The sequence below is a fragment of the Emydura macquarii genome, unplaced genomic scaffold (assembly GCF_026122565.2).
Source record: "Emydura macquarii macquarii isolate MOO-44397 ecotype Brisbane River unplaced genomic scaffold, CSIRO-AGI_Emac_v2 contig_2897, whole genome shotgun sequence".
NCBI classification, from domain to species: Eukaryota; Metazoa; Chordata; order Testudines; family Chelidae; genus Emydura; species Emydura macquarii.
This window is the reverse complement of record NW_027133034.1, coordinates 6,646,888-6,662,577: the sequence shown is the minus strand read 5'-3', so window position 1 is coordinate 6,662,577 and position 15,690 is coordinate 6,646,888. Positions and strand designations below refer to the sequence as shown.

The 15,690-nt window shown below is 37.5% G+C and overlaps 1 protein-coding gene across 1 annotated transcript in view; it reads left to right on the top strand.

Moving 5' to 3' along the window:
- The window catches only part of LOC137167121 (guanine nucleotide-binding protein G(q) subunit alpha), a 206,677-nt gene extending 192,100 nt beyond the window's left edge, over positions 1-14,577 (top strand). The window contains exons 6-7 of the mRNA XM_067569124.1: positions 7,709-7,862; positions 10,434-14,577. Coding sequence (XP_067425225.1) covers positions 7,709-7,862; positions 10,434-10,624 — 345 coding nt within the window. The 3' untranslated portion in view covers positions 10,625-14,577. The remainder of the gene's footprint in view (positions 1-7,708; positions 7,863-10,433) is intronic.
- Positions 14,578-15,690: the final 1,113 nt, after the last annotated feature.

The following is a 15,690-nucleotide window of genomic DNA, read 5'->3' as shown; positions in this document are numbered from 1 at the left end:
TTCTGAGTTGGATATTATTGTTGGAACTTTGTATTATAAACTTTTATAAACTATGAAACAAGCAAAACTTGAATTATAGGACTTCCTTTCCATCTTGGGTTTCCTTGACCCTTACTGTCATAATTTATGATGCCACCATAATATGTCAATGCAATTAAAACTCTACATTAATGATACTGACATATTTACATAGCACCTTTTATTCAAAAGGATCCTACTGTACATTACAAATTAAATATATTAATCATTTTTCCCACCAGTGAAATGCAGCTACCTCTGGGATAAAATGCAGCAACTACTTACTAATGTATATCAACACCTTATATCACCCGAGAAGAGGAAATGAAGAATAATGGGTCAGAATTCAGTGAAGTTAGATCAGCAGCTAATTTAGTTAAATATATCTAGTTGGTACTGCAAGGGAAATCGAGGCATGCAAATTATTACAAGGGATGAGCAAAACTTTTGCATCAAAACCCCTAAACTATGTGAAACCTGCCTTTGAGTTTCAAAACTAAAGTGAACCTTGTAGAGGGTTCAGGCTGTCTCTCCAGACCCTTCCTCTCTTCTATAATCTTCCAGTTACCTGTGTCTTCTGAGGGCAGATGGTGGTCTGCAAATAACCCTCTCTATATAGTATTCAAGGAAAATCAACTTATATGATTCCTCTTCTTGATTGTTGTTTTTGAGGGAGGGAATAGGGATGGGTACCTTTTGGCCTGTTCCTTCAGAACGGACAAATAAATAGGTCTTTCATGAGAAGTCTCCTCAGAAGAGTCTCCCACTCAATTTGGTAACTTGGGCAACACTCCTCCAGTTCCATTGATCCCCTGTGTCAATAGCATTTGCTTTCAGGTGCTATCTGAGAGAACTAAGAAGCTGGAACAGGCAGGAAATGGTAAGACCATGGCCATCCCTTAGAACATCAATCGTTGCTAATTCTCCTAATTTGATCTCACGTCTCATGATATTTTTCTTTGTATTTTTCTTAGTGTCAGTTCCTGGAATTATGAGCTTATGTGAGACTCTAAGTATCTAGCTCTCAGATTTGTAGAGAAAAGCTTTGAAAACATGAAGTCCTAAAAGCTGAAAACCAAGAAGGCAAATAAAAACAACCCCAATATATTACTTTTAAAATTGCCTTAAATAGTATGATAATCTCATGAGTATTTGGGTCTGACTCATGATTTTTGAACATTTAAGATTGACATTAGTGGAATAACGAAATAAGGGAGTGAAGCAGGATGGCGGCTCACTCTGATTTCATGGCAACTTTTACCGGGTTTACATTGAAATTAATTTGCAGGCAAATCTAGACTGCAGAGCCCAGCCTGAGTAGCCAAGCCAGGTGCAGGGGAGGTGTGCAAGGGGCAAGTCTGCACCTTTACTTGGCATGTCAATCCTACCCCACTAAGGAGTGGGGGAAGAATGAACAGGTTCACATCACAGTAGATCTCCTGGTCTCTCTCCCACATTTTTCCCCAGTCTGTTCATGTCATGCCTCCCACCCCACACACCACTGTGTAGGGAGGGGTGCACACAATGGGGATTCCTCTCTCGAATAACAGCACCACACTGTTTTGGTCCAAAGGGGCCTTCTACAGCCATGGAAGAGATGACCAGATATGCTCCTTGAGGTCTTCAAGCTTGTATTTACAAAACAGAAGCTGCGAGGTTAGTACCCAGCAGAAAGCAAACACCAGCAGAGTTTGCACACCTCTAATAATTGTAATAATAACTGTATAAGTTGGAGTTTGGGCACAGTATTGTGCCCAAAAATAATAGTAGCAGTAAATGATTCTGTTGTTTGCTCATTACTTTATATGTAATTTGGTAGAGAGTATTCTAAAAAAAACAAAACCCATACATTTTGTTGTTTAATTTACGCCTCCATAATGGCACATAAATTAGGCCTGATCCTCAGCTGTCTGAATTGGCATAGCTCCAGAAGAGGTATGCTGATTTACACCATACAAGGTTCTGGCTCTAAATGAACAAAGAAAGAATGGTGTCAGGACGTATAACCACGGTTTGTATGGGATGTGTTCAAAACCAAACCTTTGTTCTCTCATGGTACCTTTATTGCATTAAAAGACTTCAAGAAAGTAAAATCTGATGTACCCCACTCAAGAGGACAAAATCATCTTGCAAACGCTTGTTAGGTGCAGTGTTTACTTCAAGGAGTAGTCCCTGTCTCTTAGTTTGTATAGTATTTTACATGTGCTCATAGACAGTAATTATATGTTACATTTAAACCTGCTGTTGCTAGCCCATAGCTAAGAGGTTATTCCAAGTCTGACCTTAAACAATCCTTTGTTCCAAGTGTTAACTGGGGCTGGAAGGTTTGCAGAATCAAAATTGTCCATTCTGGATCTGGCTAATCTTGGCATAGCTACAGTCGTTGCCTCTGTTGGCCAAGTTTCAGGAGCATGGTTGACAGTGCTCAGGAAGCAACCACATTTTACTTTCACAGTTCAAAAATGTCCCTGATGTGTATGACCTGCAAATAAGGATACATATGCTGGTTAGAGGTGCCACTCCTGCCACAGAAGAGCTATCATCAGCCAGGGAACAGAAGGAAAGATGAGGGGAGAATGCCAGCACAAATGTGATTGGTTTGGTGAAAATCCAGCCCATCTTTTTAACTGTGACTGTAATACTTAGAATCATGAATTGGCGGTCTTTTCAGGAGAAGATTGCAGCCTTATCTGGAACTGGGTGTGGTAAAAGCAGGATTCAAAAACTTCTCCCTTCTGCAGTCTTTTAGTATGAGTCCTGCGGAGTCCTCACATATTATCAAATTTCTCAACTCCCCTCCCCCTCCAAACAGGAACTTGGCACAAAGTATGTTTTGTATTATTTTAGTTTTTATGTCAGATAGGCCACACAATTATGTGATCCTGTGCAGGATACAAGAGCAAACAAAGAGCTTTATTCTTAACAAATGACCAAAGAAATAAAAAGATTGAGAGAGAAATCCTACCTTTATGATGATCACAAATGGTCACTGTTTTCTGTAATACTTTCAGAGTGGTTTCCCCCCTTTTCTTTACTGTATATTTGTTTGAAACTCCAATTATTTGTATATACAGCAGTTAACATGAGCTTTACCGGATGGAGCAATAATGTTTGTCGTCCATGTTCTTACAGTACAGAGTAGGTTTGTTTTTAAAGGAAAAGCAGGATACAAGACGAAATTTCTTGGAAGTTTAAAGGAAAAGCAGGATACCATATAGAAGAAACTTCTCTGAATTGTATTTGCCTGTTGTGATATATGAAAGTAGGTTACCCACTCTTAGATTTTCATTGTTTGTTTATTACAATTCATAAAACCACATTTATCCAGTGTTCTAAATGTTTATACAATTGATATTTTATAAAATAATACAATAAATCTAGTTAATCCATTGTCAACACTAACACTCTTCCATCCCCCAAACACATCTGCGATTTGACCTTGCAGACATTTAGGCACAGGCTTAACATTACACCTATGGGTAAGCTAAGCACATGCTTAGGTATTTGCAGGACTGCGGCCTGAGATCAGCCCATACTCTCCCATTCCTCCCTCTCTTTGAAAAAAAATCATGTGAAAAAAGATTTAGACTGTTGGATCAGAGGGTGAGTTGTTTTAGAAACATCCTGCGCTTGAGCATCCCAGCTGATCTCACCTCTTTATGTGAAGCATGGAGAGAAACTGTTTCTGAGACCTTCAAGTCCATACCATGACCTTCAGTTTCACCTAGGATCAAACTGAAAACAAGTGTGTAATATGCTCTCTTTGAGATGCACCACTAAGCAAACAGGCAGCTGCATTTATCATCTGAAGTTTCCAAGTGAACTTCAGGTTTATCCCCAAGTAGAGGACACTGCAGTAGTCCAGTCTAGAAGTGATAAAAGCATAGATAACTATAATAAGGTCCACATGTAAAGGAAAATGGAATATCCACTTTGCCAAGAGCAGATGGGGAAGAAGAAAAAGCCACTCTTGGCCACTGTTACTATGGGAACTTACTGAATCCTAAGTTATTTCTGGGAGAACTCACAAAATTGCAAACTTGAAGTACCAAAATGTGGACAAATTCCATCAGACAAGGAGCAGATATTACCTCTGCCATTTCCTTTAGTGGTTTCCTCTAACCTACAAATACTGTTTTTGTTTTAGCTGGGCTGAGTGACAACTAGCTAGTTTTCATCCAAGCTTGAAGCAATGAGAAAATCTGTCAACTGCACTATCTGGACCCAGTGAAATACAGACCAGAGCTGAAAGTGACCCACACACTGAAATTTAAACTGTCTCTCTATTTCTAATTGCCTTACAGGAAAGGTGGCTGCTCTGTTCATGCTAGCCTGTCAGATGTTAGTGTGTGTATATATTTTTAAAAAATTCAAGATAGGTGCCATGGTTGCTACTTACTGCACCTTACGGTTATTGTGCAGTGAATGAGGCAGGCCTGGTTGTGATTGCTATTAACTTTGCTTTCCTGGATTTTATTTGATACATGTTATTAGGTGAGTGCACTCTGAATAGCCCTTGCTGGCAAGGACTTCTGTGAACTGTGCATCACTGGCAATAACTAGTGACTTCAAAAGGCCAGCAGAGTGCATTGGGTTCAGCAGATAGACTTCCCTCCCTAGGGATGTCAGAGCCAGTTTTTCCTCTACTGTCCACATTCTCAGAAGGAAAACAGGGCTCAGCAAATGAAACATTGCCAGGCAGAGTGAGGAGCTGATTGATGCTTTCTGCTTTCTGCCCATGCAAGTGCCAGTCAATTTGAGTTCTGCTGTCTTCTTACTAGGTATATTCAGGATATAAGCCCAATACTGATGATATTTGATGTTTTTTGGTAAACCATCATCCAGTTCTCTTAAAAGTCCTAGATACCAGCAAACAAAAACCACACATGTAGGGTCTGAATCGCCTCTCACATCTCTTTCTTATACCAGTGTAACTCAGTTGATTTCAGTGGCATTACTCCTTGATGTATATCAGTAAGACAGGGAAATCAAGTCCATAATGTTAATTAAAACACCTACCATCTTTGTTATTTTATTTCTCTTTATTTGTATTTGTGATTATCTGCTTGTTTCTACCTGTTTTTCTGATACATTTTTTCTGAGTACATTTTTTGAAGATATTTTTTACAGTATAGTAACTAAAACTTATTTTACACACTTGGGGCCAAATTTACCCTGTTACACCTATGAAAACTCAGAGACTCCAGTGGTGTAATTGAAGACAGAATGTGTCCCTCAGAGTTCTAAGCATGACATCATTTCATACCTTTTACAGTGTCTGACTGTAAAATACAAAGCTGCAAATTTTTCAGTAACTGATAAGCCTATAAGAGAAAAAAAGGCACTTTTCATATTCCAGGAATACATAGCTCTATGTTATAATGAGTTATAACTCTTTTTATTAATGAGATGTTGCTTCTTTATTGTATGCATCCCATGGGAAATTTCACTGTTTGTAGTAATTCAGACCTGCATATTTGGAGTTAATAAGTTAGATGAGTTTTGATAAAGACCTGTTTTAAGCATGATTTAGTCTGTCTGCCTTTTCTACTTCATCTTGTTTGGCATCCTTTTGAAAAAGAAAATGAAAACATGTTCACTGTCTAATAACAATGTTTGCCAAACATGGATTCCTGGAGTTTTCTTTGAACAAGGATCAGAAGGTTATGCAAACTGGCATATTTTGTCTGTGTAGCACTGTGTTGTGAAAATCAGAGCGAGGCTTCTGCATCACGGTCAGATAGCTGGATGAGAATGTTCCAACTCCTAATAAGAGTTCTGCAAAGAGCATATAATTTGACCTCACATTAGTAATTCAAGCCACTATGTTTCCTGTGCACTTTGCTAATTATTCATAAGTTTTGAAGTGTTTTCAATGGCTTTTTATTTACTGGGGAAGGAGAAGAACATGCTGCTAGCCCACAAACCACTCATACTGTATCTGTAAATGCCAAATTCAGTTACAGATTTGGAGAGTAGAATCAAAATGTAAGTTATCAAAAGCAGAGATTCAGAAATGTAGAAGTGGTTTGCTGATGTCAGATTAAGTTATGATACAGCTCTGTGATTATGAAGGCCAAACAGGAAATAAAAACAATCTCCATGTAGTTACTGTTGTGAGTTATGAATTGACTTGGGCATAAGTTTGTGGCAAGAAGTCTATACAAAAATGTTGAGGAGGTATGATCTAGTGCAGGGGTGGCCAAATTTACTGACCCTGTGAGCCGCATACAACAATTTTCAGAAGTTCGAGAGCCGGGGTGATTCTGCAGAGCATGGGTTTTCTGCCCCACGGGGCACTCCTGCCGGGGCTCGGGACTCCAGCCTCACGGGGAGGAGGAGTCTCGTGCAGCGGGTACCAAGGGTGGAGGGCAGGCCCCTGGATGCTGGCCTGCGATGGGTGGTGCCAGGCCGGCCTTTCACGACACTCAGGAGGCTCTGAGGGTAGGCTGCCATCCAGATGCCTGTCAGAGCCTCCTGCACCCCCCACCTCCTGCACATCATGAAGGGCCAGCCCGGTGCCCCACACACACATACATCCCCCAAGCCATGCGGTGAGGCCACCCCCTCTGAGCTGGCGCCGGGTTGTACAGCTGGAGCGAGAGAGGCAGGCACCGCATGGTAGGTAAGTGCAAGGGGGGCTGGCAGAGCCCAGCCAGATTCAGGCTCTGCTGCCATAATGAGCCACAGAAAGTCCCCCAAGCAGGAGGAGATAAGCAACGTGTGATCCCCCGCTTCCCCCCTGCAGGTACAGTCCCACCCCTCCCTGGGGCAGCTGGGGGAGGGTGCTCTCTGGTGGGACCTGGGGACCCCTCCTGCCCTGCACACAGGGGGATGCAAATACAGGCTTGGCCCCCGGGTGCTGGAGACCCATGGGTACACCACTGGTCTCGGGGCTTCATCCCTGCAGGGCATGCCCCTGCTGAAGCCCTGAACACCAGCAGGCGTGCCTCACGGGGATGAAGCCACAAGACCTCTCTCGCCACTATGCAAGTCTACGGGCAACAAGAGACTTATGCCGTAGAGCTATTCAAGGGAGAGGAGGAAGAAGGGATTTACCATGATTAGCTTAGACCATGTTGAACCCAGTTTGTACTGACCACTCAGTAAAGTCAGCATCATGTGAGATGACTAAATTCTTCTCAATCGTATTAAAACACAATACAATTCTGCCATGTAGACAAGTCCTTTCAGACATAATTATAGATTTCAGGAAAACAATAATACCAATCAGGCTTCTGTTTCAGTCGTGTTAAGCAGTTAAAGTTGAAACACTAAACCAAAAAAACTAGGAAATTGAAAGCAAAGGGGAATGCTCTCTCCTTAACTCAACTCTTATGCTTTGTTTTTGTACATTTGGCTTTCTCTCCACTGGGTAATGTGGATTTGTGTTGGTGGGCCAGTTATAAATGGAAATAGTGAGACTTTTTCAGTTCCTATTACGCCTTTAACATTCATGGCCCATTTTTTAAAAATTAATACTTATTGTATGTTAGCCAGAACTTGCATAACTAAAATCTCCTACAAATTTAATAAACTGTTTATACATAAATTGTGATTGAAACTATATAAAACCTTAAGGAGCAACGAGTAAATTCATACGATGGAATGGTTCAGTTTGCAAAGTAAACACAGCTAACATATTTTGTGACCACATAATTTTGTTTCTCTTTTTCTTATTTTCTTCCAGAACCGAATGGAGGAAAGCAAAGCACTGTTTAGGACAATTATCACATATCCATGGTTCCAGAACTCTTCAGTCATTCTGTTCTTAAATAAGAAAGATCTGCTAGAGGAGAAAATTATGTACTCCCATCTAGTTGACTATTTCCCAGAATATGATGGTGAGTAATATTGCAACATCAGAATTCATGCTCCAGATCTTGAGATACTGACTGCATTTACACTACAATGGTGATATGTTGTAAACAGCATTGTCTAAATTGCAGACAGACAGATCTTCCAGTACATATAGCTTAGAAATGCATTTAGTTTACAGGGTACATAGACGTTTGTAATACAATAATAATCAACTGTTTGCAGACTTATTAGAATATATATTTATGGTGTCAAATGGTTAACGGATGGTTGGGAAGCTGAGACTGTAACATGCATTATTTAAAACGTAAAAAAAGAAAAAATACAAATGAAAACTGCACTTTTGAGCACTTCTACTGATTTCAAATACGCACAGTCTTGTAGCATTTTTTATAATGGCTATAGGAAAATAGGTGGGACAGCAAGTAGATTATGGCAGTAATCACAAACCACGTGTTATATTAAATAAGGTTTCCCTAAAATGTATGAAGTCTATAAGTGAAATCCTGACCCCGTTAAAATAAATGGGAATTTTGCCATTGACTTCACTGAAGCCAGGATTTTACCCCAGACTTTCATTATTTGTGGGGAGTGGGATGGTAATCCATGTGATACTAAATTATTTGAGCTTTTCTTTTGTGATTTTAGGTTTATGACACATGTAGGTTTTATGTCTTCAGAATGCTTAGATTTTTAAAGAAATATTCTCAGGTCAGTGGACCTAATTCCAATCTAGCCTATAACTTTGTGCTTGGTGATCTAATTAAAAGTCAATATTTTTTTCTAGGAATTTATTTTGTTTCTGGTTTTGAACACAGTGTCGTTTTTGCCAAATACATACATTTTCTTACATATTTACATTTAACTTGGCTTTAGAGGGCAAAAGAACTTTTTTTAAAAAGCTGGATAGCTGAAGGGACCATGTCGTAAGTCCTTTCAGTGCTTCAAAGAGACTTGTCTGACTCCTCTCAACCTTCCCCCACTCAATTTTTATAATGGAGTTTTTCCTTCATTCTAATTTTATGTTACTTATACAAGGTTTAATGTGCCTGTTCCAGAGAACATTATGCAGGTCACATACCAGTTGCTAAGGAAACTCGCAGGATGGTGAAAGTGAAGTTATTTACAGTAACTGAGTGGAGGCTTTGCTTGGAGTGGAAGAAAAGTCTCAGGTTCATCTGAGGGAACTGAAGGGCTCAGTACTTAACCTAAAGGCTCCATTGTCCTTACCAGTTTATGGTTGGCGAGACTTAAGTCGTGATCCTGCAAATCGTTATGTGCAGTTGCAGGGATCCACTCATATAGAACAACCAGAAGGATCAGACCATAGTTGTTGTTTACAATTCAACATAATTTTTGTTTGATAGTCCTCTCTGTGCTTGAAAGCTGACAGTTGAATAGTAATTACTTTTATTATTCTTTCAAGCCTAGTTCAGCTCCACCTTCTAAGGTTGCCTAACACTTCCTGTTATAAGACTCTTTTTTCAATTGTTTATAACTCAGACATACTTTAACTATTTGGGTTGAAATCTTCTATGCTGGGTGTCTGCCACAGGCTGATTTTTTCTGGAAAATTTTGGCCAAAATAGTTCAGCCATATCTAAAGACAAAGGTAGTGAAGAATATGTTGTTTTGCCCGTGTTAAAAAAAACAAAAAATCTGGCAACCTTTTCTTTGAGAAACCTTTTCTGGGGCCTCTGTGCTTTGGAGCATACTCACAAATGCTGGATAAAGTAGCAGCCTGTGGTAAACCACTCCTGCCCATACCCTGAAGTACTGGATGCACATTGGCTACTCCAAATTGGGTGTGTGTGTTTGGTCCATTTGCCTCACGTGAATAAAGCTGAACATGCAACCTGGTTACATAGACTGTGTGCCCTTCTGAGAATTACAACCTTAATTTAGATTTAATAGGATAATTATTATGTGTAATTTAGATAACAATTGATTAGTTAGATCATTAACTTTGGTAATGTAACAACTTTGTAACAAGTGCATCAATTACAAAGCAAGTGTATTTCATTATCAGTTAACGTTAAAAATAATGAAGTTCTATCTAAGACAGTGTCATCTTAGTTTAGAATGCAACTGAGTTAAACTATGTATTAAAATCCTCAGATAAAAGTAGTAAATGTTACAGTACAAGATCAGTTTTTAGTTTAAAAGTGTACACTGAATTGCAATACACCAAACACTACTTAACTCTTTGAAATTACTGAAAGATTAACTATAAAATGATTGATTTCTGTTTTGCTCATCCTTTGTGGTTACAAATTATCCATTTCATTCTCTCATTTAAAAGTGTATCTTGGAGAAGGGGAATATTGACAGAAAAATACTTTGCCCTCATGCGCATAATTTTATTTCTGAAATTTCCCTCAATTTTATTTTAAAAGGTCCTACGTGGGAAGAAAAGAGCAAAGGCATGGTGTGAGTTGATTTATAAAATAATCTTTCCCTATTTCTCTTATGCAGGTATCACAGACTGCAACTTTCTTCCACCTTCTGCAAGATATAGTAGGATGCTCCCTGACAAAGAAGAAACTCATGCATTTGATTAGCTTTAGCAAAACTAACTTTCTTTTCTAACCTAACAGGACCCCAGCGAGATGCACAGGCAGCACGAGAGTTCATTTTGAAGATGTTCGTAGATCTGAATCCAGACAGTGACAAAATTATCTACTCCCACTTCACATGTGCTACAGACACAGAGAATATCCGCTTCGTCTTTGCTGCTGTCAAGGACACTATCCTACAGTTAAACCTGAAGGAGTACAACCTGGTCTAACTGTGCCTAGTAGGCCCCTTAAAATTCCCTTCAGGCAATTGAAGATGTACAAGAGGGACTGTATTATCTGTGAAAACGACTTGCATAATACTAATTTATTGCCGGCCTGGACTCTGTGAATGTCCACAGAGTTTGTAGTAAATATTATGATTTTATTTAAACTATACTGAGGAAAAACAAAAGATGCTGAAATACATTCACAGCACGTTTCCTCATTTTTTTAGGCAAAACCTTGTGACAATGTGTTTTAAATTATCAGACATGCACTCACAAAGGATAGGATTTTTTTGCTATTGAGGGAAAATCAAGCTGTTTTTCCCCTTTCCCTCTTTCTTTCTCACTCTTTCCCTTCCCACACACTTTATTATTGTTTTCAAAGGTACAATGGCCTTTTTTCCTAGATGCATCCCTTAGTAAACTGTTTTCTCTAGAGTGATATGATCAGAAAATACTATCATCACAATTTAAGCCATCAATCATTCTAATTTTACAGTATGTACTTTTTCTGAAAGATCAAAAGTATTGACACTGTGATTTTAAAATTCTTGACATGGGTATTTTTCAAACTGTCTTCACACTGTGGACTAGGATATTGGGATCACAAACAGTAGTTGTAGTAGCATATGGATTTTAACATTAGCTATAACGTGGCAAATCAGAAAGATGCACAGAAGACAGTAATGAAGTGACTAAGGCAAAATGGCAACACGTGGAATATGATAGAATTTCTTTTTAATTGCCATGTGCCATTCTTTTTCTTTCTTTCTTTAAATCATAGATGCCAAACAAAAATGCCATAGACACTACATTTTCCCCGGCGGCTGCAGCCTGAAACTGTTTTTTCAGGTTGGGTTTGTTTGTTTGCTTGTTTTATTTTTTGTTTGGTTTTGCTTTTTTTTAGTTAGAGCTTTTAAAATGTTTTGACCACAATTTAAACATTATTTTTATTGTATAAAAAAAATTAATGTTGCCAAACCTGGCTTTTTAGAAAACTAATAGCTTTGAAATGTAAGATACTAATTGAAATGCCAAATTGATTGATTGGGAAACGGCCTGATTGAGACAACTGCCAAATGATAAAGAATTAAAGTTTTAGCTCATATGATCTCTTTTTTAGAAAGTGTTCCATTTTCAATGCCAAAAACAGCAGTGTGAATGAAAATGCTGTTAGGTGCATGGTGCACATACATATTGTCTATACTAATTTAAAGACAATTTTACTCTGTCCTTATATCAAAGATAGTATGAGAGTACAGAGAACATTTTCTGTAGTAATATCAAGGCACCTTTAGTTGTAAAACATGATATTACTGATGAGTAATCACATTCAGGAACCTGTCTTGTTATGGTTGCTTCTTAATTGATTCACAGATGTCTAATGGGCTTAATACAAAGTAGCCTCTCTGTGTTCCATAGAAAGATTTATTAATGTAAATGAAACAGGAAAGACCTTACTTTGAACTCTAAATGTGCAATTATTTTAAACAACAACAAAGACAGCACACACACATTTATGAGCCTCTATTCTGCAGCTTGGGTTGAAGGTTTTTTTTTAACTAGTCAGGTGACTGCTAGGCAAGCTGCAGAGAACTTAGTGGTCTGACATGTAATTGGACTGATTATCTGCAATACCATGCAGCACTCTAGAGTGCACTTATTTAGAAATTGCTCCTTCAGAGTAGCAGAGGGGAGGGGGAGAAAAGAATGGCTTACTAGTTGAGTACCAAAGTTAACAATAAATACTAATGAGACGTTCATCGTTAACCCTCTCAACCCCAAAACAACAATAATAAAAAAGTTGTATTTTTTTCTCCCTCATGAGACACCTTGTAATTTAAAACTGGTTGTAGGTATAGTGCAATTATGAATGCTATAATCATTGTACATACATCTATATATATATATATGGCAGCATCCATATTGGCTTTGTAATCATTAATTTTTTGGCAGATTGAATGTGCTGTATTGATATGTATCTATGTAATTGTATTGTATGTCTTATAGCTAATTCACATTTTAAATAATGTTATTTTATTTACTTTTTTAAGAGAGAAGAATGTAAATTTTGTCAGTTTATTTCTGACTAGGGATTTTTTTTTTTATTTACAAAACAAAATACTTTACTATAGTATAGAGCGGTACTAGCATCATGCTGTATAAAATCATTTGCACATTCCTGAGTAGAGGTAAATTGAAAACAACACCCAAAGGTTACTCAGTCTCAAAATAATGCTTGAGTTTTGACAGGACTTTATACAGATGTAGAAACCAGCATTGTTAGAAGAATTTTTACCATATGATCTAGGATTGGAATGTGACCTCTTTAATATACATTTTTGGCAAATGCACAGCAAGTTAGTCTTACCTCTCTGAAGGCTTTTATTAGAAAAGTGGATTTAGAAACTATTGTAGCCTATTGTACAAATGTATTAACAGTTATATACCGCCACTTCCCTAAAAATATTATATGACAGAATATAATGCAGAAGTCCAATGGAATAGTGTTTGAAAGGTTATGAAAACCTTAAATGTAACAAAACAAAAAAAGTCACCAGTGTCCAGTGAGTCAAGGTATTTTATTTAATAAGGCTACAGCAGGTAGATAGAGAATATAAAAAGTGACACTGAAGTTCTAAATAGATGATCAGAACAATTAGTCTTGTTATATATGGTATTATAAAATTGTTCCTGATTTTTCTATAAACACAATTGAGTTTCTGTTTCCACTGTTGAATCTGGGGTAAATGATAATATCCCTTCTTTAAAGATGGGAATAGATTGACCATCCCAGATTTGGTGATATAAATGAAGTTGTGGCAAATAGAGGCCAATGGAGCCTAAAGGAGTTTTTTGTTTTGTTTTTTTGTTATGGGATTTGGGGGGAGGGAAGAGGGGAGGAGCCTTAGGGTGGAGTGGGAGGGAAAAGTTGGTTTTAAGTTTTGTATAAAAACAAAAAACAAAAGTTTACTCATGCTTTGTAGTTACATTGTGATTGCAAAACTTTTCAAGAGTATGTGCCACTGGGATTCTTCTGGTATGTTTTAGGTAAGTTGGACCCGTGGCAAATGTTTAGAACATGTGAGCATGTTTTGGGGAAAAAAATAATCTTCAAAATGCCAAGCCAATCTTTTCATGAATCACCTAACAAAGCATTGCAGAGCTCCAGTTTACAAAAACATATTTTTCTTTTTAAATGACACAGCTGTTCCGTTCCCACTTGCAATATATTCTTTTGTTGTGTTTTTTTGTTGTTGTTGTTTTCTGTTGTGGGGTTTGGTTTTTTTTTGGTCAGTTGATGGTTTCTACTATGCCTTATACAGCAGAAGTTTGTGCCTCTAACATGAAGCTGAAGGCAAAAACAACAAAACAAAAACCCTTTCAAACTTTGCCAAAACAATGTGATTTTGTTGAATGTCATAAATGGGGGAGGAGGGAAAGAAAATCTCTCGGGAACCTGTGTATACTAGATGTTCACTAGCACAAGAAAGCTGTAATATGTGTTTTACAAAACCTTAAACTTGCCTTTTTCACAAATTAACTGGCACTGTCCTGAGGTATAGAGGATAATACAGCTATAAGGGCAGTATTACTTTTTATAATTAAGACTATTTTGATTGTCAAGGTGTATGAACTGTAATTTTTAATCATACTACCACACGATTGTGAATCATAATGTTTTTAAGTTTGAAAGTTGAAAAGAGACTTTTTGTGCTGGATATCAGTCAGAATTGACTGCATGATTTGCAAAAACTTTAAATGGGGGGAAAAGGGCTGCATATTAAGATACTGCTAGACTCCCAGCTTTTGGTTGTAAGATGCAAATGACCTTCAGATTACTCACTCTCATGACCCTTCCCTTGTTTTGCATTTCTCAAAAAAGATTGAAATAATAGGAAAACACAAAGACATGTTACCCACTTGAAAAAAATAAAATGTACCCAAATAATTTATTATATGTGCTGCTGTTCTTGAAACTCTATATAAGGGTTAACCTGCATACTAACTACTACATTTATTTGTTTTACTAATTATGTGTGCACAGTATGTTAACATGGCCTACCACAGACCTACCTCTAGTTTAAAAACCAATTATATAGTCCATATGTATCTTTGGAATTTCATCATGTCACCATCTGAATAGAAAATTTAAAATGGCTTCTTGCATGTGATTAAGTGCATATTTTGGACATTCAGGCATCTGCTTTTTTTGTAAATACAATTCTTGTTTTTGGCATAATCCATACATTTCACAGTTTATGATGAACTAATAACTTGTGTCCTCTATCCCTCTCCTGTGGTCAATTCATTAATGATCTTGCCTACCAGGTCCTCAAAACCATATGTCCAACGCTGCTGGTTTTTTCTCCTCACTTTTCACACAGCATTTCTTCAGACATATGATTCTGAATTACATCAAACAAAAAGAAATATTTAAATGTAAATAAAAATCCACTAAAACATCATTTTGTCGATTAAAGGGAATACTATAACTCTCACATAAGCTTTAGATCTTAAAAAAAATAGGTTATTCAGTTGAATATTAATGTGATGGTGGGGGGAAAGCATTAGGTAAAATCAGCCAGACAAATCTGATTGTAAAGAATTTTCAAAGGATACTCTAACCTATAACCTGTTGCCGGATTCTTCACATACCAACCTGGAGGTAGCCCTTATTTGACCTGTATATTTAGGGGATTTTGTCAGATACATTTTTAACTTGCAGTATTTAAAAAATCATATTTGCTGTTCTTAAAATGTCATTCAAATGCATGTATCGTCTGTTTGGGGATGGGAAATAGCTTTTGAAAAAACCTAATGTATAAATACTGCCCCAAAATGATCTTGTTGGTTAAAAATACAGTATTTTTGGCCATAATTTTGTACTACAGTATCGTCATTCCTTGAAGTTTGCTTCTCTTGAAGTTCTCTGGCTTATTGTTCTCCTGGAATGCTTTTTATGATGAACATTGGAATAAATAATTTTTATTCCAGTGATTACTTTTTTTAGACTGTATGTATTTTATCATTAGATACAGTAATCTCTAAACATGAAACTTCTTGTATAT